Source organism: Meriones unguiculatus, chromosome 9 (genome assembly GCF_030254825.1).
Source record: "Meriones unguiculatus strain TT.TT164.6M chromosome 9, Bangor_MerUng_6.1, whole genome shotgun sequence".
Lineage (NCBI taxonomy): Eukaryota > Metazoa > Chordata > Mammalia > Rodentia > Muridae > Meriones > Meriones unguiculatus.
In genome coordinates this window covers 69,307,016-69,331,915 of record NC_083357.1, presented here as the reverse complement: position 1 = coordinate 69,331,915, position 24,900 = coordinate 69,307,016, and the positions used below count along the sequence as shown (strand labels likewise).

Sequence of the window (24,900 nt, the reverse complement as noted above, 5' to 3'; positions counted from 1 at the left end):
CGGGGTTCGTCTCCGGGGGCGGCGGGACGGGGGCGCTTTCTGGAATGCATCTGGGATGGGGCGTGTGGCCCCGGACACGTCAATCACCAGCAGAGCTCCCGGGGAGGGCGGCTCGCCCGGCCGGCCGGTCCGCGCAGCCCGGGCCGCGGGGCGGCGAGCACGCGCGGGGGGCTCCGGGTCCCGGCGGCCGGGGGCGCCGTCGGCGGGGCTCGCGCAGCCGCACTGGGCGCGCCGCCCGCCGGCTCCTCCTCCTCCCGGCTCCGTAGTAATCATGGCGGCGGCGGCTTTCGCGGTCCCTCGGGTGAAACAGAAAGCGGGAGCTCCGCGGAGAGGGAGGGAAGAGCGGGGCTGAGGCGGCGCCGTCCCTGCCGGAAAGACAAGCCCACCCAGTCGGCGCAGCGGCGGCCGCGGGTCGCCGCCCAGGGAGGGAGAGGACCAGCCGGAGCCCCGCTCGGGAGACGCCGCCGCCGGCGGGAGGACCCGCCCGCCTTCGCCTCGGAGCGGCGGCCTCGGAGGTGAGAGGCGGCCGCGGACGGCCGAGCCCGCGGCGGGGAGGGGGACCTGCGGGCTCGGGGCCGCGGCGCCCGAGCGCTGAGCCCGTCGGGGAGGGCGGCCGACGCCCCCTCGCGGGGTAGCGCCCGTCCGTGGGGCGGCGGGGACGAGCGCGACACCTGCCGGGCTCCCGGCTCCCCGGGCAGGGAACCACCTGTTCGGTCGGGGTTGGCGCGCGGGGGAGGACGGGCGGCTGCGGTCCCCGGCCCCGCTCGGCGGCCTGCGTGGGTGAACTTTTGACGCGACTCTGGAAGGGCGGCGGGCGCCCGCGGGGGAAGGAGAGCGGAGCGGAGGGTTTGGACGTCAGATCGCGGGCGCTGCTGCTTGCAGACAGTGGGCCAGGTAACCGTGTTTTTGTTTTTTTTAAACGAGCTGTTACCTTTTATGAAAAGCCTTGGGATGGTGTGTGTGTGTGTGTGTGTGTGTGTGTGTGTGTGTGTGTATGTGTGAGAGAGTGTGTGTGTGTGGTGATTGCTGAGAGTGCTAGGGATGTTGAGCTAGAGGAGTGTGTGGTGTGTGTGTGTCTCTGTGTGTGTGACTCTTAAGTCCCTTTGGGTACCTTCTTGTCAGTCCATCCTTTACCTGAGAAATAGGCTGACAGGGTTGTTTTTTTTTTTTTTTCTCTTTTTAATAATATAATCTTACGTGCTCACGGTGGACTTACAAAAACAAAAACCTGAGCCACATAATGATTTTGCTGCTTCCTAGTGTGGTCTGCTTTAGTTGTTGAAACCCAAGTTTGTGTGTGTGTGTGTGTGTGTGTGTGTGTGTTTCTGTGTCATGAGAATCAAAACAGCATCGCTTCTCTGCCTTTTTGGCTAAGATCTGGCGTAAGAATGAAATGACGGTTGATGCATTTCTGTGATGTTTTAACCACTATTCTTTTACCAGCATTAGTACCGAACATATGCCACTCACGACCGAGCCATATGTCAGACAGAAACAAATTGAGATTTCTGGCTCATATCCCGTGTTTAGATAAATATTTAGTTTTTGCGCATTTGTGAAGTATGTGTTTCTTGCCATCTCGTAAGTTTTGTGTTAAGTCACCTAAAAAATGTTTCAGAGAGACGAGTCCCCTGCTCTCTTAACATTTTCGTGTTTGAATTGATTTTTTTTTTCAACTAATGAGATAAATTACCCATGGAGACAGGTGGTGGGCCTAATATAAAGCAATGACAAGGACTTTTAAAATATTTTTCTGAAACATAAAAGATGAGTGTTTGAAATTCATGCTACCACAAGTAACACCCTTTAAAGGGAAGAAGAGATGATGAGGTGATGGGGGAAAATCTTGTTTAGATTTTATATTTAAAAAACGTAGCATTGTCGTATTAAATTTCTCTGTATTTTTTCGTCTTCATAGATCATCTCCCCATTTCAGGCTGGTTCCCTTTAGCCACCTGTATGCATGTGCTTTAACTCCTTCCTTTCCCCTTTTGTCTGAGTCCTCCTCGTCACCGAATGCTCAGGAAAAAGAAACTCTTGCTTAACAAAACTGGCCTCAGCGAAGCATGATTGTAAGGGGAATTTTCTTCTTCCAAATTAATGTTGTGCATTCAAGAAAAAAAAATTTTGTTGTCATGTGTCATCACTTCCTCTCTCCATGTAATTGAGAACTGATTTTACCATACATTTAATGTTTCTTGTTTACTTTTTATATTTCTGTAATTTTTAGCTTATTCTAATACAAATTAAGACAAAAATGCTTTCCATGTCTAGTGAGATGTAGGTTGAGAGATTCTGGAAAAAACAGGATAAAAATAAAGAATATTATAATATATGTTGTCTTTTAGCTTGACTGAGGTGAAAGACATTTAATTTGTGATTTGTTCAGCTTTAGCTTAGACTAATAGGTATTATTTCTGCTTGTCTTCAAAATATTTGTATTTTTTTGGTGTTTATAGATGAAAGGTTTATTCATCTTGTATTTTGCCTATAGTGTTAAAATACCATTTAATAATGTAACCAAAATAGGTGTTTTTAAGCAAAACATTCTTGGTGCATGTTTTTTCATGAAAATGAGTTTTGATTGTCTTGGTGAATGATACAAGAATGCACATTTCCAAGTTTATTAGTTTATTATATGTGATTTATTGTTCGTTTTTTGTTGTTAAATACAATCTCTAAAACAAGAACTAGTATTTTTAAGTTCTGAATGTTTTATTTTTTTTTTTAAGTTAGATTTAGAATTCTGTACATGTCTATTCTACTGAGTCCCTTAGTACTTCAGTTGATCGTGTTGGCATAACAAATGGGTATCACTGTCAGGAGCTCCTTATCATCAAGAAAATGATGACCCATAGTGTTGAAGGGCACAGTTTGTTCTTTTACATGTATTGTGTTTATCCTTCTTAATACTCTAGTCTTGATTTCAGAGTATTATCTAGTGACTTCTTTTTTTTTTTTTTTTTTAATGTCAGGATCATTAACCTTCTCTCCAACTGGCTGGGTTTATGCAGCCTCTGGGCTTCCATTAAGTTCTTTGTGGTGTTCATCTTCTCATGTTCCCAATCCCCTATCAGCCATTCCCAGGCCTTAGGCTACTTTTCTGTACAAGATAGCTACAAGATAGTGTATTTGGGAGAAGATGACAGGGACTCAGGGTGATAAGCTATTATCAAAGTAAGGGATACAAAAGCTCTGGGATGTGTTCCTTCAAGTAATTTACAAATTATTTGAGAATTGTTCACCAACAAAGGAGGCCATTAGCAAAAGCTATAGCACAATATTGTTAAATTGTGTGGCACCCACTGTGAATGAAAGCACTGTTAGGGAGGGCTGGAACAGTCTGGGCATTTGGAGAAAGTCCAAATTGAAATTTAGGAAGGGTTTATATAGCAAAGGAAAACTCATTCCAAAAGAGACTGACAAAGTTGGAGGTAGTAGCAAGAAGGAATAGTTTGGGAGCATCCAAGGACAAGTATTAGGAAAAAGAGATGATCAGGCAGAGATTGGAGCTAGGCCCCACCAGGTATGAAGAGCAGAGTAGGAAGCCCTGGAGAAGGAAGTTTTGCTTATCAGCAGGAACCTGTCTTAGAAGGCAATAAAGAACCATATATCACTTGGTTTTCACTGTTTTTAGTTAGCATACAAAATATGTATCATTGTACTGGGCTCATTTTCTTCCCCACTACCATCTTTGGACCCTCTTTCCTGCTTCATGCAGGTCCCAGTTTCCCCCAAACTGCATCGTATGTTTTCATCTTGTGTGTTTGTATGTATGTGTGTTGGGGGGGGGGCACGGAGGCAAGCATACATAGCTCTTTATGTGAGAGAAAAATGTCTCTCCCGATTACTCTTTCCTCTTCCGCCTTCCTCTCCCTTAACACCCCTCCCAGTCACACTTCTGCTTTCATGCCGTACACAGAGATAAAAATTCCATATATAAGAGAAAACGTGTTGTTTGTCTTTCTTATCATGTTTTGTTTCACTTAGCATTTTGGTTTCTAGCTTCAGCTTTCTTAGTGATAGATTTTATATGCTTATATAACTTAGATAAGGGTAGATAGCCTTTTTATAGATTGCTTGATCATATTGTCTTGCAAACTCCATCGAATAGTCTTGTTTGTTTGCTTGTTTTAGAAAAATCTTTCTTAAAATGTAAAAACCATATCTGCAGGCTGGAGTTGGCCATCTGGCCTAGTTTACTGAGTCACGGCTGACTGTACATACAGAACATATTGTGAAGTATTTTCCTAATGGTTGTTTGAAGTAGTGTATGTATCTTTTTTTATGGTATATGAAAATAAAGAAAATATGCTAAAAGTACTACTACTGTAATTATTATTTTGTGCCTAAAGTTCCAGCAGGGGTCTAGTCTAGGTTTCAGAACTAGGAAGTAAAAGAAGTCTTTGAGTGGGACTGTAAAACAGTGAAACAGCTAGACACCAGCTGCATTTAGAATCTTTAGAAAGTTGTGCCTATCAACTCTCTACTGAGTAGTTTTAAAAAATACAACTGACATTGTAGAAACTTGGGTTAGGGTGCTGGTGTAAGTGTAAGTGATGGCAGGGGACCAATAACCTATTTTTTAAAGGTGGTGATAGTCTAAGATGAGTTCTAAGCATTTGGAAATGCTGCAATAACTCCAAGAGTAGTCACTGTTATAAAATAATTGGTAATCAGATTGATAAGAATCATCTAGAAAAATGTTAGGCTGTGTAGATTAAAGGAGAGAAGAAAGAGGCAGAACGCTTTTAAAAAATAGTCATATTAAAATTATTTTAAGATGATTATGGTGATTGTAAAGGATAAGCACTGATTGTTTTGAAACTTCATTTAAATTAAACATCTCTTGAAAGTTCCCAAATTTATAACATGTACTTCCAAGACAGCAGCTCCCAACCTGTGGATAGAAACCCCCGTTGAATGACCATCCTACAGGGGTCGCATATCAAACACTCTGCATATCATCTTTTTATGTTACTATTCAGAATAGTAGCAAAATTATGTTTATGGAGAAGCATCGGAAATAATTGTATGGCTGGACTCATCACAACAGGAGGAACTGTTTTAAAGAGTCGCAGCAGTATGAAGATTGAGAACACCGCCCTAGGACACTATTTCTCTTTTCCCAGGGAACCCGTGGTGCCTGAGGTTATGGCTGTATGGCTCAGGTGGTGAGGGCTACTCCACAGTTTATGATATCAAGAGATTAAAATGTAGCATAAGAACATTGTTTCATCCTGCAGGCGTTATAAATAGGCTTTGTATGTGGTCAGTTTTAGGTGGTGAAAAGTGGACGGGATACTACTGAACAGAGTCAGCACTGTTTCTCCCCTTATTTTTCTGTTAAAGGCACTAAAACCAAACAAAATATTAATCTTTTATGCTTTTATAACTATAACTTTATTATATTTTTGCTATCTTAAGTTTAAAGGCAACAAAAGCCTTTTGAACTGGGTTTTGTTTTACCTTCCTGAACTGCTACTTACTACAATTTGGCTTAATGGTGTGCTTTAAGAAGAACTTAAAATTTTTTTAATGTCTTTTTATTTTTTACCATTTATTCATTTTATATCCTGATAGTAGCCCCCTCCTTCATTTCCTCCTGGTGCCTCCTTCCCTCCCTCCTTCTCCTCTATCCCCTTCTTCTAATCCACTGAAAGGGGGAGTACCTCCCCTGCCATCCGACCCTAACTTATCAAGTCTCATCAGTACTGCCTGGATCCTCGTCCTCTGCGGCCTGACATTGCTGATTTGCCAGGGGGAAGTGATCAAACAGCAGGTAACTGAGTTCATGATAGAGGCAGCACGAGCTCCCCTTATTCAGAAATCCGTTTGGAGACAGAGCTGCCTATTGGCTACATCTGAGCAGGGGGTCTAGGTCCTTTCCATGTGTGGTCCTTCGTTGGTGCATCAGTCTCTGCAGGGCCTGCTGGGCTCAGATTTTTTTTTTTTTTTTTTTTTTTTTTTTTTAGCTTTGTTGGTTTCCTTGTGGAGCTCCTGTCCCCTCCGGGTCCTTCTATCTCTCCCTTCTTCCATAAGACTGTGCTGTGCCTAAAGTTTGCCAAGTCTAAGCATCTGCTTTGATCCCTTTGTTAGGTAGAGCCTTTCAGAAGACCTCTACCGTAGGCTTCCATCCTGTTCCCTCTCTTCCATTACTGCTGGTGTCTATCCTGGTTGCCCTTCCTAATGAGAATTAAGCACCCTCTATAGGGTCTTCTTTGTTGTTTAGCTTCTTTAGGTCTGTAGATTTTAGTATGGTTATCCTATATTATGCTGCTTTGTTTGTAATAGCTAGATTTTAGCTATTACAAAAACCTAGATAATTAAACAACCTAGATATCCCTCAGTGGAAGAATGGATACAGAAATTGTGGCACATTTACACAACGGAATACTACTCAGCTCTTTAAAAAAAAAAAGGAAATGATGAAATTTGCAGGCAAATGGATGGAACTAGAAAAGATCATCCTGAGTGAGGGAACCCAAAACCAGAAAGAAGTGCATGGTATATACTTACTTATAAGCTGTAAGAAAAACTTAATAGCCAGGCATGGTGGCATGTGCTTTTGATCTCAGCATTACAGGGGCAGAGACAGGAGGACCTCTAACTTAGAAGCCAGCCTGGTCTGCATTGTGATTTCCAGGCCAGGCCAGCTAGGGCTTCTGAGTTGAGACCCTTGGAAAAAGAAGGGGTGGGGATTAATACCTGACCACTGTGTTACCATCCTGCCACCTTCCTTACCCAGAGAGGAGATCAAGTGCCTCGGGTGGTGCAGATCTTACGTTCACGATCATAAGTGACAGTGCTTTCATGATCTGGCTTTCTAATTCTTAAAACTGAGAATATCTGCTTTGTCCCCCCCCCCCACACTGTAAAGGCTCAGCAAGATAGTTGAAACATGAAAACGCTAAGGTGCTGTGTGTGTGCTTCCATCAGAGCTTGAAGGTACTGGAAGCTGCATTAAGGTGCCATGTGCTTGTGTACATCAGTGCTCAGATGTGCCGGAAGCTGCTGAGCAGCTTGTTTTTTCTAGTATTACCAGAACTTTTGAGTTCGAGTTTTATTCTGCGGGGTTCTACAAACAACATTTTCAGGAAGCATTCAGTATACTAGAAAGTCATAAATGTTTCCTTTGCGAATAAAATACATATAAAAATTTCCACTCATTAATCTTTCAGATCAGTCCCAGCTCCACACCGCCTCTATCCCTGTTTGCAAGGGAATGCTGATCTCCTGTTCCATACATTTTCAGCTATTGTATCCCTAGTGGGAAGAGAATGTGTAAAGTGAATGAATTAGCTCTTAAGCAGAAGACAGACAGCTTCTTCATAGTACTGAGAAAAACCTGCTGAAGTCACATTGGATTTTAGGGCCTGTGCTCTGTTATTTTTAAAGTCCTGCACACACCTGCCATATACACATAGTTCTCTCATTTTATAAGTGAAATTCTATTTGGGAATAGAATTTCTTCCTTTCTCCCTTTCTTCCTGAGATGGCTTAGGTGCTAGCTGGTAGAAATACAAAGTACATGTGTATTTTGTCATCAACTTGATAAGAACTTATGTACATTTGATAGATTATTGTATGATCCAGACTATAACAATGTTGAAGAGTATTCTTTTTTTCTGTTTTCCCTTTTCAGAACCCACATCTTAATATATGTTTGTACATACAGAATTATATTTTCAAAGTGACTTTCTCCTTTCCCAATGAGGTTAGTTTAATTGATTTAAGTGTGTGTAGTCTTCTTCAATAAACACACAGCCACATAATGGGAGGGGAGAGAACCTTCCTACCTGGCTTCAGATTCTAAGCAGGTAGCACATTGAAGACTTTTCCTAAAGCGTAACTATAAAGAGAGCACCTCAACCCCCAAATTCAAGATGCTCTAAAATGTGAAACTCTACCTGCCATCCAATACTACAGATGCAAAATCTTTAGCTGATGTGGAGTGATGGGCTACAGTTAAGATAGAGCTATACTAAAAACACTGTATAGAGTAACCTGTGTATAGGCCAGGCTTATAATGTATGTATAAAACACAAGTGAATTTTGTGTTTAGATTTAGTTCCCCTTTCGATGCCAGGGTGTGTACAGATATTCCAGAGTCTGGGATGGAAACGCTGTGGTTCTAAGCATTTTGATAAAAAGATAGCGAACCTGTTTATTGTGGGCTTTGAGAGAAGCACTTAACATACACACTGTCTGCTTTGGTCGATGGAGTAGTTTTTTCTTGTACGTCAAAATCAGTTTGTCTTAATACTTGTCTATATAAAAAGATTTCATGATGTCATTTTGTTTAAATTTCTGGATTTGTTTTGGTTTTCTTAATATAGCTATTTTCAGTTATGATTTTATTCTTAAGACTTGTTTTTCCTATGCATTGTGTATATATATATATATATATATAATTTACATTTTAGCATAATAGTTTATTAAGTACCTTTCTGTTCCTTTGTGTATTGTTTTGACCAAGCACATCTACTCTTCCGAGCAGCATTTTTAAAGAAAATCTCATAGTATGGTAATCTTTCATTTATATATCTCTTATTTGAAATGTACTAAGATTGGTTCACGTGGTTCGGCAGCTCTAGGGCAGCAGTTCTCAAGCTTCTTTAGGAGTCGAACAACCCTTTCACGGGGGTCACATATCAAATATCAGATATTTGTATTACAGTTCATAACAGTGGCAAAATTACAATTATGAAGTGGCAACAAAAATAATTTTGTAATCGGGATCACCACAACATGAAGAACTGTATTGAAGGCTCTCGGCATTGGTAAGGTTGAGAACCACTGCCCCGGGGTAGAATGTAGGAGCTGCTGTGCTGTTCCTCTTGATTCACTTTGTGGGTCGCATCCAGACTAGTATTTCAAATGATGAAATAACTTCTATTTAAAGATATACCAAACTTCTCTTGAATTAACTGTAATTTTTTTCTTTTTTTTCCCCTGCAAATCCTTACTCTGATATCCTTGACTGCCTCATTGTGTCTCATCACTTTCTAGCTTTGTACTACGAGGGGAGGGCATGTTTCCTGTAGGCAGGGGCTGTCTATTGGTTATCTTTACTGACTACATAGAAACTTTGCCACTTTACCACAGGGACCACTGATTTTTTCATGTACAATGGAATAATAATACCTATCTCTGAGAATAAGTGTTTCAGAAAGAGTAAACGGTAGAATGAGTGCCATAGTATATTTATGTCTGCAGCTTTGACAGATGTTAGTTATTGCCACCCAGGTTTCCTGTTCTTGTTTTCATTATTTATCTCGCATTTGTTGAAGAATTAAAACGTCCCACATGACTGCAATACACGTCATAAAAGGAATGTCATACTTCTCTCTTGATTCACAGAGTAGGATGAACGATAGTCATGTAAATAAAAATATATTTAAAAATAATTAAATAAAATACCTCTTCTCTTGCCTCTTTTTACTTGTGTGATTCTTTCCTGTTTTTGGCACTGTTTCCTACAGAATATTGTGATTGTATGCATCGTATGTGTGTGTATAGTATATTCATGTGCATATATAGCATACTATGTATGTTTTTGTATGTTAGGTTGTCTGTTCAGCTATTAGACTGTGAACAGTGCTGCTGCTAACGGCTTTGAACTGGAGGAGCAGAGAATCCGTATTTTAGACATTGTTGGTGGCAAGGGCTCTGCATACCTGCTGAAGCTGAGTTACAGCAGGAGCAGAAATGAGCCACAGATACATTATACAAAACAATCTACTTCTCTTCTCATTCAACTGCATATTCTGTTCTTGGCTAGTACAAAATTACTAGTAAATAATAATTGGCAAGTGCTTTTTTTTTCTGGCCTGGGTACTGTTGTAAACTTCGCACATAGTTGCTTATTTATTAGTTCTTGGTTAAAGAACATTTTCAGAGTGAGATAACTCATATAATCAAGAGTGTAGAGCTGTTTGGTGACAATAAGGGCTTTGAGTCCAGGAGATGACAGACCCTGGGCTTTTTTGTTAATGCCAGTTCTGTTATGTTGCATCCCAGGAATGTAATGATTTGATCTTAGGAGACATATTAATGTAATTTACTATATAGAATTAGGAAACAACTACAATTATCTTTGTTGTTAAAAATATTACTATGTTAAATTCCAAGTATATTATGATTCACTGTTAGGAAATATTAATATAGTTTACTGTATTTGTGAATTTTAGGGGCAGTTATAATTATCTTTTTAGTGCTAAAATTTGTTTTCTTAAATTCAGTTACCAGGCTGGGCAGTGGTGTCACATGCCTTTAATTCAAGCACTTGGGAGGCAGAAGCAGGTGGATCTCTGTGAGGCCAGCCTGGTCTACAAAGCAAGTTCCAGGATAGCCAGGGCTACACAGAAAAAGCCTGTCTCATACAACAGAAACAAAATTCAGCTACTAGAACTTACAGTTAACCAAAAAATCTTATAAAATATTCTAGCAGGAACTTACATCCATTAAAAGATAGGAACATCGGCATTGGTGCAGAATTTATAGCTGATTCATTAAGAAACAATAAAAATAACTTGTAAGTAAGAGGAGATAGCTTATTACTATTTACAACTGATATGATTGCATACTTAGAAAATACAAAATAGGGCTGGGGTATGATTCAGCTTTAGAACACTTGCCTGTATAGCTGATGTTTTGGGTTCTATTCCCCATAGCCCCATCAGTGTTACTGCCACTCTGACCACAAGAAAACAGAATTTGAATGAGAAGTGATGAGGCGAGACATCCCTTTCTTAAACTTAGTAGGAAATATATAGTTTCCTCATCATTGAACACACACACATACACACACACACACACACACACACACACACGTCAACTGAAAATGACTTAAAGTATTTCAGTAAATATCTGCCTGTGAGGTTAACTTACTAGATTTTAAGCAGTGACTGACTTAAATACTTAAAAATTATGAAATATGTAGTAACTAAATGATGAAAATATGAATAGCTGGAGGAACATATTTTTGAAATTGACGACTCACTAATTACTACAAAGTGGAAGTGCTTACCATACTAGTTTACAGAATTGTTTTAATTGAAAATTTAATGTAGTTTTAAAAACTGAAACTTGCAGAATTGAAGGTTCAAGTATTGAGATGGAGGAAACATAGGAGCACATAACCAAACACATTTCAGAAATAAATACAAGGGAGAACTTACTAATCAAACGCAAGAAACAAATCATTTTGAAGCTTTTTCAAAAAGATTTTTTATTTATATATATATGATTGTTTTGGCTGCATGTGTGTTTGTGAACCACCTGTGTTCATTGTCAGCAAAGGCCAAGAAGAAGGCAAGAGATCCCTGGGAACTGAAGTAACTATTAGTTTTAAGCTGCCATATGGGTGCTGGGGCTTGAACCCAGCTCGTGTTCAAAAGCAGTAAGAGATTTTAATATCTGAGCAACTCCTCAGCCTCTAAAACTTTAACTGTTAAAAATAGTAAGACTCTGGGGTGGAGATAAACATATCAATCAAAGAGACAGAATAAAATTCAAGAAAAGATATGGAGAACTATTGAGTAATGGAAAGTTTTAAAGTAGTGTAGGGAAGTCTGCCATCCAGTTGGGTACCCTGAAATTTTAAGTTCCCATTGAACTAAATATCCAAAAGGAGAAAGAAAAAAAAAAAAGATCAAATGTCAAACATTTTGGAGGTGGTTTTTAAAAAATGCCTTGAGGTGAACACTAAATATTGGCATCATTTTTAAAAGGCAAGGGAGGAACTAGAGTGCAGTGTTCACTAGGGAACAGAAAAAATTTACACTGAAGCTTTATGTTTGCCTACACTGGAGGTGAGAAAGATAGCTTAGTAGGAAATAGAAAAGATTACAAGCAATAAATTCCTAGGAGTAAAAATGTAGAGATCTTGGGGCTGGAGAAATGGTTCTGTGGCAAAAACACTTGCTACTCTTGCAGAAGACTTGGGTTCAGTTTCCAGCCACATCAGGTGCTTCCCAACTATCCATAGCTCCAGTTCCCGGAGATACAGGATCCTCAGCTGACCATGGTGAGCACCTTCATGTGTGGTGCACAAACATACATGTAGCCAAAATACTCATAAGTCTATAAACAGTGTTGAAGTAGAACTAGCAAATTATTGTGAAACTTCAGTAGTGTCAATCTGGAAAGCAGGCACTCATAAATTATTGAACAGTTGTAAATAACTTTGAATTTTTTAAAGAAAGTTTGGCAGTTTTTGTATACTTTAACCAACACACTTCTGAATCACACTCATATTGCAGAAATATTTTCAGAGATTCATAGAGAATATTGATATTGCATAGTTATACCTGCAGAGGAAGATATAATAAAGGAAAACTGCAAGTGTGCCAGATGTAGTGGCAAATGCCTTTAATCCCAGCAGAGGAAGGGAGATCTCTGTGAGTTCAAGGCCAGCCAGGGTTACATAAGGAGACCTTGCCTTATAAAGGAAAAGAAGAAGAAAAAAATAAAAAAGAAAAGTTTTGGGCTGGAGATATGGCTCCATAGTTACACGTGTGTACCAGTCTCACAGAGACCCAACTTCAGTTCCCAGCACTCACATCAGATAGTTCACAACTACCTTCAACTCCAGTTCCAGGGGATCCAGTGCCCTTTTTTTATTCCCGTTGATACTGCAATCACAAGCACTGTACACACACACACACACACACACACACACACACAGATAAATCTGAAAAGCCTGGGAGTGACCATCAATTATGGTGTGACCTTAACAATAGAGAGTGAGGCACCATCAGACACATGGAATAGAGCTGTGCTGGTAATTTTTAATGGAAGTCTTCAGATATTTTGCACAAAAAACCTAAGACAGTCATACATGTGGCTTTGTTCATATAGTATCTACTCCACAATACCTCTTGCACGTGCAAACGTATTGTGAAGTCACCACAGCTGTGAAGTCTAGAAATGGAGTTTGGATTTGGGACAATAAAAATGTTTGCATGTGTATGTTTATGACAGCAGGTACAGCCTTTGTGGTGTAACAAGCCTGGTAGCAAAACAGAAGAGGGTTAGGTTTGGTTAATTCTGTTTGACCTTTTTCCAAATCATCTTCTTTTGGTTTATGTCTTTTTTTCTGTGTATTTTTAAGTCACATTTCCTTTCAAAATCGTCCCAGTTGGTATTTTTAGGAATAACAGTATTAAGGCCAATGAGAAGGGTCAGCAGAGAAAGGCACTTGTGTTAAGCCTGCCTACCTAGATCAATCTCTAATACTCACATGGTAGAAAGAGAGAACGACATACATATGCTCATGAACACACACTTGCACATGTGTGCACACATTTTATAGTAATAAGAAATAACAGGACTAGAGAGATTGCTCAGCCATTAAAGGCTAAGACTCATAAACAAAATATCAGAGGAAATAACAATTTTAGTATAATGGTGTGTCTGAGCTGTGTTAAAACACATTTAAAGAAGCTAGAATTTTACTAGTGATTCTTAACTTTTATAAATTAACTGATATCCAAGGCAGTGTTCGTACTTTTATTTGTGTGTGTCTGGTCTGTGTATCTATGTACATGCCAGTACATGCCCTTAGGCCAGAGGAGGATTCTGGGTGTTCTGCTCCATCAGTCACCGCCTTTATTCCTTTGAGACACAATCATTGACTCTGAGGCTAGACTGGTAGCCAGAGGCCAGATGACTGGCCAGCATGTCCCACAATCCTCCCACCTTTTCCCCAGCAGTTCTGGAATTGCTAGGGTGACAGCCTGCCAAGCTTTTTGCATAGGTGCCTCCTGCCTGTGCAGCAAGTGCTTTCTCTCCCACTCACTTTACCATTTTAGAGGTAAAATTCTGAATTGGGGAAGGTAGCTGTTGCCCAGTGGCTGAGTGCTTGCTTAGCCAGTGTGCAGCCCTGGATTCCATCCCTGGTACCACACACAAATTATAACTGAATGCTTTTCCATCTTTCATACACCTTCATCTTTCATACGAGCCTCTAGCCTCCCCTTTAGTTTTCAACCCCCCCCCTTCCTCTCGTGCTTGGTGCTAGGGATCAGATCAGGGGCCTCAGGCGGGTAAGACAAGCTTTGCACCACTGAGCCAGCCCCAGAACTTAAAAGACAGCTGGTGTTAGGACTCTGGAGGGAACTCACCGTGTGCTAAGAGTGAAGACATGGTGTGCTTATGGAAAGCAACTTTTAGCCCAGGCCTAGTTAGAGGTTTGTAACAGAACTTGGTTATTTTGGAAAGCACTGCATTAAGTTACCGTGTTCTGCTGAGACAGACTCAGTCTCAGAACATCCAAACAAGATTGTCAAGTGATGAACTTTGCTCTCTGCAAGTGCCGAGTGAATTTAGCTGTGTTGCAGGGGAAGTGTCTGCGGCACTGCAGCTTCTGCGTATACATGCAAGCTGCTGTGCTATGAACATAACTGATGAAGTGGTCACAAAGGAGCCAGGCAGCTACCTCAGCTTCAGTTGCAAGTCCAAATTCACTCAGGTAAGACACAGTCGGAACTTGAAATTCTATAAGAACAAAGTGAACAATCTGTAATATAAAAAAGTAATACTTTTACAGAGGCCAGTAAAGTTATCTGCAGATGAGAATAGAATTAACCCAGGTATAATTAATTACTTCTTGACTCTAAAAGTACCCCAGATGCCCTGCACACACCTGACACTTAGGGCTACAGGCAGGATTTAAGACACTAATACTTAAAACCAAAACAAAGGAACTGTTTAGTTGCTCTTAGGTGACCAGTCTCAGTTCTTTAATGAGTTGGGCTTGCTCTCATTTCCATAGCTTGTATCTTGTTTCCTGTATTTTCTGTTGCTTGTTTTTATTTTAGTGATTTTATTTGTTTGCTTTTTGAGACAGGGTCTTGTTGTGTAGCCCAGACTAGCCAGGAGTTCGCTGTGTAGCTAAGGACGGCTTCCATCTTATGGTGATCTTACTGCCTCTGCCTCCTGAGTTGGGGGATTAGAGTGTGGGGCACCGCACCCAGCTTATAGGGACCAGAGTGGGAGTGTCTCTGTAATGGCTGTTTCATCAAGCATTTTTTTTGGAATTAACTGTATTCAGAATCCAGATTTCACCATAGTGTGGTTTTGTTGTAGTGTAATGGGGGTTGACTGTATTTCCTGAATGCATGATGAAATGCTATTGGCTGAATCTGACTAAGGAAAGTAGTAATCGTGGCTTTCAACGTTGTTCCCAAACTTCTGTTCCTTTCTGGATGAGGTCTATTCATCCTACCTGTTGTACCCCAAGTAGAGGTGAATGTGGTAAATACGTCATAAGAAATGTATTGCATTCAATGTAGAATATTATTTCCCTGTTAAAATTATGAACATGCTTTATGATATAATTGATATTTTATAGGCTTTTAGTTTTTTACTTGAAATGGCAATTTTATAAGGTTTAACTTACACTGTCCTTCACATAAAAATATGTTACCCCACCATGAAAATAATTGTTAAAGTAGCATAAATTCATCAATAGCACATAGCTCATGTAATTTCCCCGTGCAATCCAAATTAGCACATTTATAAACACAGATTCTTTACTAACAAGGATAAAAATCAATGGGCCAGACAGGGAGTGGTGGCCACACCTGTAATGTCAGCCGTCAGGAGGCTGAGTCATCAGGAGCCTGAGTTTGATGCTAACTTGTACTCTACAGTGTGACCCTGGCTCAAAACAACAACAATAGTAATTTTAATAAGCAGAAAATATTGTTACTGCATATGTGCTTTATTATACACTCTACAATTAATTGAATAGCTTTCTCCTAAAAGTAATGTCTTAGAGCAATAAAACTAAGTGATAGTAATTTATAATTTAAAACGCACAGTAATGTAAAATAAATTTTTTTTTAAACTTGAAAACCTTGCCCAATTGAAGTAACACAAAAAACAAAACCAGTTAAAGAGAACACTAAGAATAGAGCCAGAGGTGACCAAGGTTTTTGTCCCTACAATTTGTACTTATCCTGCTTGTTGTCTGCAGACAGGTGTCTTAGAATCCTGGGTTAGAGGCTCCAGGTAGTCTACAACTTCTGTGTATTCTGGCTCTAAGGATGGCACATTTGAACAGAACTCCTTCTGAAGGTTGCTAGTAACCCCAAGTCTTACCATGAGAGACAAGCCAAGGAATTGTGTCATTTCCTCAAAGTAAGTAAGAACACAGTTTCAGTTTTTCTTTTAGGTAAGGACATATCAAGAGAATGCTGATTTCCACGTGGTGAAGTCTGGAACATACTGTAAAAAATAACCATAATTTAAAGCATAGGCACTTATGACCTAGTAAGTCTGCCTACCATACTACTGGTTATTGGGCACTAAAAGGAGTCACAAATTTAGGTCCATTGTCATGAAGTAAAAAGGATTGGATTTACTTTTTATTTTGAAACAAGTAAAAACTAGACAAAATGCCTTGAGCAGTAGTGCTTGAGATACCAGGCATCAGACAAAGAGGGAAAACAAAATAAGCCTACTTTGTTGAGCTTCCCTGAGGAGCTTGCCAGGTACCTAAGCCTGTCCTTGCCGACTCTTGATTTGAGATCGGGCTGGCAGTCTAAGAAACCCCTAGGGATTATACTGTGCAGGTCAGAGACTCTGAAGATGGAAGAACCGGGGGCTGGAGAGATGGCTCGATGGCTCGATGGTTAAGAGCACTGGCTGCTCTTCCAGAGGTCCTGAGTTCTATTCCCAGCAATCACATGGTAGCTCACAACTGTCTATAATAGGATCTGATACCCTGTTTTGGCATGCAGGTGTACCTGCAGATAGAGCACTCATACATAAAGTAAATAAATCTAAAAAAAAAAAAAAAATGGAAGAACTGTATGCAAAATGAACTTCAGGAATCTGTGAATGGTTCCCTTAAGTAGTCAGCCAGAGAGTGATAAATGTGCACATTTGCCTGTATCTGTCACTTTCTAGAAGGCAATCATTCTGAAATGATCAGACATCTAAAATGACTTATTCAGTAGTATTTAAACTCATACAGGGCCAAAAAAGCAACTGCCCAGAAAACAAGGCTTCATCATTCAGAAGGCAGTCAGCTACTGGGGGGCCTGAAAGCAAGTCTGGACCTGAATAAGCAGTCCCATTCTGTGGCTGAGGGTGGTCTGGAACTCACTGTGTGTGCAACCCAGGGTAGCCCAAAACTCATGGCAGTCTTCCTCTGTTAGCCTCCCAACCGCTGAGATTGTCATCTACCATGCTTGGCCATTTGCGTCTTAAAGAAGAAAGAACGCCGCCATGCAGTAGAGCCTTGTTGTCAGGGCCCTGACAGCTGCATGGGTGGAGCTTCACTGTAGAAGGGACGGACCATCTTGTCAGGCTTTGTGGGTGGGTGACCCTCGTAGGTCTGGAAAGCAGAGCATTCAACCAAAGGTAATTATGCCCAAGCCTTTAGAGCTTATGTATTAGCTAGGCTTTAGACTTGCTTTCCGCTTTTTTCTGCTTTTTTCCTTTTTCCAGGGCCTCTGTCCCATGTATATCTCACCATTATATTTTGTAAGCACACAGTTTAAATGGATTCACAAGTTCAAAGGAAAAGAATTACCTTGGGAGAAATCATGACTTTCTCCCAATGATTGATGTAGGTTATGTTGATATGAAATTTTAGATTTTAGAATTAATACTAGAACAGATTAAGACTTTTTGGGATCATTGGGAGAGAATGAAAAAGACAAGAATTTGGGAGAGAGGTAATGGCAGTATTAAGTTTTGAATATGTCTCCAAAATTCATATTTGAATGCCTTAACCCTCAGTGTGATGTGTCAGGAGGCAGGCCTTTTGGAAGATAATGAGGCCTAAGATGAGGTCATAAAGGTGGAGCTCCCACGATGAAATTAATGTTCTCATAAGAGGAGGAGACGAGAGAGCTTCCTCTCTCTCGCAAACAGAGAAGACAGCTGTCTGAAAGAGGAAGCGAGTCTTGGAAGAGCCAGATATCTAGCACATTATCTGGTATCTCGCCTCCAAAACTGTGAGCAGTGTCTTTGAGCCACCCAGTGTGCTGTGTTCTGTTGCTGTTGCCTCGCTGACAGTTTGCATTTTTTAAACTGGTCCAAAAGTTGTCTTTATTTCTCTGTGTTGGGTCTCATGTGTGAACACTCATGTTTGATGTACTGCTCTGTTTTTTATGCTTTTGCCATGAATGGACAGCATATACAAGAAACCCAGTGTCATGAAGTCATTTTTCTAGGAATTTTATAGCCTTGATTCTTATATTTAAATCTTTAACTTATTATGAATTAAGTGTGGTACGTGTTCTAAGAGTCAAGATTCTCTTTGTGTGTAGGTATCGCAGTTTTCATGACATCATTGTTGAAGAGATTGTTTTTTTCCCATCTTGTAGTCTTAGTATTCATGGAAGATGGTTTAATCATATATGTCATATAATCATATATGAGGTCTTCAGCTCATTTAGTTCATTTGTCTTTCTTTATACCAATGCCATACATGTTATTTTTACATGGCTTTTTAATATGTTTAGAGAGCAGTGGGTGGGTATGAGTTCTGCATCTCTTTTCTCTTTCAAAATTGTTTGGCTATTTATGGTTCTTTGAAGTACCATATGAATTAAATTTCCTACATCATTAAAACATGTTGTTTCAGTGATTCTGTAGAGCATTTGAAGAATTTGGAGACCTTCAAAATAAATCTCTGAATAAATGAACATAGGGTATATTTGTATCTTTTCCCTTTTCCATGATTTATTGTAGTTTCAGAGTACAAGTCTTAGCTCCTGGGCTAAGTTTCTTTAAGCATGTATTGTGTGTGTGTGTGTGTGTGTGTGTGTGTGTGTGTTTGTGTGTTTGCACTTGCTCGTTCATGTGCACATGCCATAGTGTTTGTGTGGAGGCCGGAGGATAACTGAGGAGTCAGGTGGGGCCTTTTTTGTGGGCTCTGCATTGTGCCCTATACTCTAGGCCAGCTGGCCGAGAGCTCCCAGGTGGTCCCAGTCTCTGCCTCCCGTCTTGACATAAGAGTGCCAGCGTTGTTGATGGGTGCCACCTCTTTTAGCTTTTCACATGAGTTCTGAGATTGAGGTCAGATGTCAGGCCTGTATGGCTATTGCTTTTACCTGCCGAGCCATGTCCCCAGCCCTGTTTTTTTTTGTTTTTTGTTTTTGTTTTTTGTTTGTTTGTTTGTTTGTTTGTTTTGGTGCTATTACAAACTGAATCTTTTTGTTTTCTTCACAGATTACCTGTTGTTCATGCATAGTAACAGAACTCATTTTTCTACATCCTTGAATTTTGGTATTATTTTGATTTACCATAGCTTTGTGAAATCCTTACATTTTTTACAAATAGCACAGTATCTGTAAACATCATTTACTTCCTCCTTTCTAATTTAAATGCCTTTTCTTCTTGTATAACTATTCTAGCTAGAACTTCTATAATTACATTGAATATGATGTCAAAAGTTGGCATCATTGTGGGGAAAATAAAATCTCAACCTTACTACAGTCTATAGTTTCATTTGAAGATTGTAAATCCTTACTAAAAGAATGTTTGTGATCGGGGAAAAAAAATCCTACCAACCTAATCCTGGAGACAAGTGCCAAAATAGAAACACAAAAATATGAAAAGCCCTGGCAATATGACTCCTTAAAATTACTAATTCCATAGTAATTGACTCTAGTTAGAGTAAACTTAGATGAAAATTCAAAGTATTCAAAAGAATAATTATAAAAATGTTGAATGAAATCTAAAAGGGTATGAATAAACTTCTTTTTCAAAGTGAACACAAACAGCTGGATGAAATAAGGAAGTCAATAGAATATATGAAAGAGGAATTAAGTAAAGGTAGAAATACCGAAAAATAGTTGGAAATTTGAAAATTAAAATCTCAATAACTGAAATAAAAGATTCAGCGGGAAGCCTTACCAGTAGTGAATTAAATGGAAGATAATGTTAGCAGTTGATGACAAGCTAAGTGAATTAGAATACCCAATGACGAAAATGAAAAAAAAAAAAATAGGAAAGCATGAACAACATCCGGGCACTATTAAAAGTCCATATTTACAAATCATGGACATAGGACAAGAACAGTGAGCAAAAGGCAGAGATAAATATATTCAGCAAAGTCATAGAAAAAATTTCAATCTAGCAAAAGAGATGGGTATGAGATGTAGGAGGCATTTAGAAAATCTAATGAATAGGATCAAAACAGAATCTGCCACATCAAACTATGCTAAAAAAATACTCAGAACAAAAAAATATTGATAGCTGTCAGAGAGAAGCACCAGTCACATATAAAGGCAAAACTATCAAGATAACAGTGGATGTCCAACTAGATTTAATTGTCAACTGAACGCAACCTAGAATTTACCTGAGGGAAGAGTCTCTGTTCAGGAATTCCTTAGATCAGATTGGTCTTTGGCATGTCTTGGGGAATTTTTCTTTACTGTTAATTGACATAGAATGGCCGAGCCCACAGTGGCTGGTATCATTTCCAGGCACATGTTTCTTCTGGACTATTTAAGGAAATTAATTATGCATGAACATAAGAACAGGAAAGCAAATGAACCAACATGCAGCATGTCTCCATGATTTCCGCATACTTTGTTGGCTGTGAGTGCTTGTCCTGTTGAGAGGTAATGTTGCACGGAATAGCAAGCAGGCCTGCCTTGAAGTTCCTATGAGTTTGTGCCCTGAAGGTATAAGCCAAACAAATCTTTTCCTCTTGAAAGTTTGTCAGTGTTTTACAGCAACAGAAAGGAAACCAGGACAGTGGACTTCTCAACAGAGGCTTTAAAAGCCATGAGCATGTTGAACAACATATATCAAACTCTGAAAGATAGTAGCTGCCAACCCAGATTTACTGTACCCAGCTAAAGGTATCCTTAATAATTGAAGAAGGAAAAAAGTTTCACTGATAAAGGAACTCATGGCTACTAAGTAAGCACTAGGGAAGATACTTGAAGGAATTATATACACTGAATAGAAAGATACATGTTCATGAAGCCACAGGAAAGACTGTGCTTACTAGGATTAGCAAATGATTAGGAAAGTACCAGCTATAGAAAAACAGTAAAAAGACATGAAGCCATAGGAGAGATTATACTCACTAGGTTGGTAAGCAAATGATTAGGAAAGTACCAGATATTATAAAAACATCAAAATGACAGGAGTTGATGCATACCTTTCAATACTGAGTGTGCATAATGTCAATTCTCTAATTAGAGAAAATGACCTGTAGGTTGGATTAAATTACTGGATCCAAGCAAGTTTTGATAGTTCACACTTTTAATTAATGCCAACACTCAGGAAGGGAAGGTAGATTTCTTTGAGTTCCAGGACAGATAGGGCTACGTAGAGAGACATATCTCAAGCAACAAAAAAACATCAACAACAATAACAAAGAAAGTGGGCCCTTCAATGTATAGCCTACCAGAAACACATATAACTGTCACAGGTAAACACAGCCTTAGGGTAAAAGGGTAGAGAAGATATTTCAAGTAAGTATAGCTAGAAAGCAAATGGGTATAGGAAATTATGATAAAGACAGTCATATTGTTTAAGGGAACAATCCCTCAAGAAGATATTTCAATTCTAAATGTACATGTACTGGCTATGGATATACCCTATTTCCTAAGGCATATATTACCAGGTGTAAAGGCACAGGTTGACTTCAATACCATGGCAGTAGGTAACTACTCTCCTCAGTAGACTAGTCATACAAACAAAGATATCAACAAAGACATTGAGTTAAATGGTATAGATCAAATGGACTTAACAGACATCAACAGAATCCAAACATTGCAGAATGCACATTTTTTTCCCTTTAGAAACTCAAGATGTTTTGTTGAAAAGGACCATATTTTAGAACACAAAGCAAGTCCAAAGAGTATAAGAAAATGGAAATACTTTTCGTGTTTTAACTGATTGCACTTTAATAAAACTAGAAATCAATTTGATTATGCATTTCAAGGTCTTAGAAATCTAACAGGAACAAACCAAATACAAGTTTATTGAATGGAAAGAATGACAAATACTGTTTTTTCTTGCTTGTGGATCTAGACTTTACATAGAAACACAGATGTATTTACTGTGTATGTTATGTGTATGCTATGCATATGTACACACAAATGAATGAGCGAATGACATGAAAGCAGAGGAGACACTTGGAGAGAAAGAGGAAGAGCACCTATAGGAAAGGGGGAGGGGAAGTAAGTGGAGATAGTATAGGTTATAAATATGGCCAGGGTCCAAAGTACATGAAATAACTTGAAATTGTATTTATAAAACTGAGAAGTATGTACAATAAATATATAATACCAATATAAGTGAAATACTGTTTGAAATAAGTATTTATAAAAATGGGTATCCTTGTGTTTTCTGATCTTGAAGAAAAACTTCCAGTATTTAGTTATTAAATGTAACCTCTGTGGTTTTTCATATATTTCCTTTTATTTATTTTTATTGTGTTCCCAGTTTTTATTTTTTATGACTACATATTAAATTTATCAAATGGTTTTTATTGGATGAGTTGAGATGATCATGTGGTTATTTAACTTTCAAACATTATTTTAGTGAAAAATAACACAGCAACACAGGAATGGTCAACATACAGTGCTTATAGTTTAGTGCTTATGACCTATTTAACAGCTCCTGGGGCGAGACACAGAACACAGTCAGTATCCCAGAAACTGTCTCCTGCGCCATCCTTAACTCCTCAAAGACGAGTATGCTGATTTCAAACCATAACTTGATTCTGCTTTTCAGTTTTCTAGAAAGTTGATCAGTATGTGTTCTCTTTGTTTTCCACTCACAATATTGTATTTGTAACATTTGACGCATATTGTTCTCTGAATGAGCAGTTTGATTTTCTTGAGTGTATGTAGTTATTGACTAGACTGGTTTATTTTTAAGGGGTATAGGGTTGCCTGTGGTTTAAAGGACTGTTGACAGGTCATGTTGGTAGAAGCTCATGCACCTGCTTTTGTGTTGGTCCACATGTGTGTGCTTTACTTTTGAGCATATGCTGTGAGTCTTTGTAATCCTAAGTGTCCACACTCAGTATCTGTGTAGCGTTGGTACATAGGACTGTAGACCTCATTTGTTCTTATGCATGGATACGTAATATAAATACTGTATTTAAGTGGCACAGTGTCTCACTGTTTTGTGTGACAGCTAATGATATACAGTGTTCTCTATTAGCGTTTTCAGTATGAAACCATCAATAAATACCTATGTTGATGCATTTCTAAAAGTCTGAGAAATTTCTAATGTACGTCAACAGAAAATTGTTTTCAAGTTGAATCAACTTCTGTGAGAGTTTCTGTGAAGATTCAGCATTTTAAAATAATGTGAATTTTGTCTATGAAAACCGAATGTCTTGCCGCTTAGTACTGAATTGGTGAATGATACAAGCATCCGAAAGTGTTTATTTTACAGCATAGACTTAGGCGAATGTTTGCCTGTGTTCAGTTTGCTCAGTTTGCTGAGGTTTTATTAATTTGTGCTATATAGGCTAATCACCTGCCATTCCACCTTGCCATTTCTGCCATTAAAGGTTTCTAAATGCATGCACACACCCTTTCATTAACAAAAGGTTCGTTTTGTTGTAAAGCTGTTCTCACTTATAGCAGGTGAATGAATAATGTAAGAGTGTAAAACTTAAAACTTGAAGGTTCTTATCCTAATCCTGAAAAAGGCCTTTTTTTTTTTTTAACTGTTTTACTTTGTGTGAGGATTCAGTGGAAAATCGTAATTCTTCTGTGTAGTGCCTCAAGGCAAACAGGATGATGGGGAGACTGGTTCTTTGTAATTACCTTGTCAGCTCAAAGAAAAATGTCAGAGTAGAGTTGCCTCATTCAGCCACTGTAGTTTGATGTCTATCACAGGGTATAGATCAAATAGTGATGGTTAAATTAAATAAGCACTATCTAGGAATGGGAGGGTGGAGAGACAGACATGAATTTAAATAGACCTTCTGGTATTAGCATTAGGTTTAGTATATTTAGTTATACTAATAGTTACCTTGGTTGGGTTGTAAGAAATACATTTTTTTTTTCTTCAAATAGTTGATTGAAAAAAGTAGTCAGGAGATCTTTTTGCTTTTCTTTGGACAATATGTCTGTTAGTGAGGCAATTACTGAATGTATTTTAATGTGTTCTCTGGTTGTCTTTTTTTCTTTTGCAGAGTTGGAAGGCTATCTGGTGTATCGATGCCTTATTGATAATGGCAGAACACCCGCCGTTGCTAGACACAGCTCAGATTTTAAGTAGCGATATCTCTCTTCTATCTGCCCCAATTGTAAGTGCAGATGGAACACAACAGGTAAGGAAACAGAAATGTATGTTACCTCATGTCTTATAATTATGGTTTTCTTCTAGGCTAAGGGACTACTTTCTTTGCTATTGACTAATCAGTAGCAATAGGCTCACTTTCTTCATGTGTCCTCACACACCTTCGTAGCTTCACTTTCCTTTCTCTGACTTGCTTCTCAGGGTCAGATGGAAGTTCCTCTTTTTTTTTTTTTTTGTTTAATTTTCACATTTCTTTTTTTATTAAAAAAAATTTTATTTATTACAATTTATTTACTTTGTTTCCCAGCTGTAGCCCCCTCCCTCTTTCCTTCCCAATCCTGCCCGGCCGCCCTCCCTCCTCTTCTCCCTTGTCCCTTCCGCAGTCCACTGATAGGAGAAGCCCTCCTCTGCTTAGATGGAGGTTTCTTAAGGCTCTTCCCCCACACTCAGTACAGATGCAGCAGACACTCACGTGACTTCGAGAGTCTCTGACAGAGCTCTGTTAACACCTGTTGCTTGAGGCCAGTCACTAACTTCAGTATGAATCAGTTAATCAGGTAATCACAGTACACCGCCCTGCCTGCCACAGCTATGAATTCTGTTGAGGGGAAGACACAGTACCAGGCTGAGGAGCCATAACCACAAAGGCTT

General features: G+C 39.3%; 1 protein-coding gene across 3 annotated transcripts in view; it reads left to right on the top strand.

Moving 5' to 3' along the window:
• The window catches only part of Fndc3a (fibronectin type III domain containing 3A), a 149,076-nt gene that overhangs the window by 495 nt on the left and 123,681 nt on the right, over positions 1 to 24,900 (top strand). Inside the window, exons 1-2 of one of the 3 annotated variants that reach the window (XM_060391428.1) lie at positions 263 to 515; positions 24,143 to 24,280. In XM_060391428.1, the coding sequence (XP_060247411.1) occupies positions 24,182 to 24,280 (99 nt within the window). In that variant the 5' untranslated portion in view covers positions 263 to 515; positions 24,143 to 24,181. Of the gene's footprint in view, positions 1 to 262; positions 516 to 777; positions 895 to 24,142; positions 24,281 to 24,900 lie in introns of those variants that run through there. The other 2 variants (XM_060391430.1, XM_060391429.1) reach the window with 2 other exon arrangements.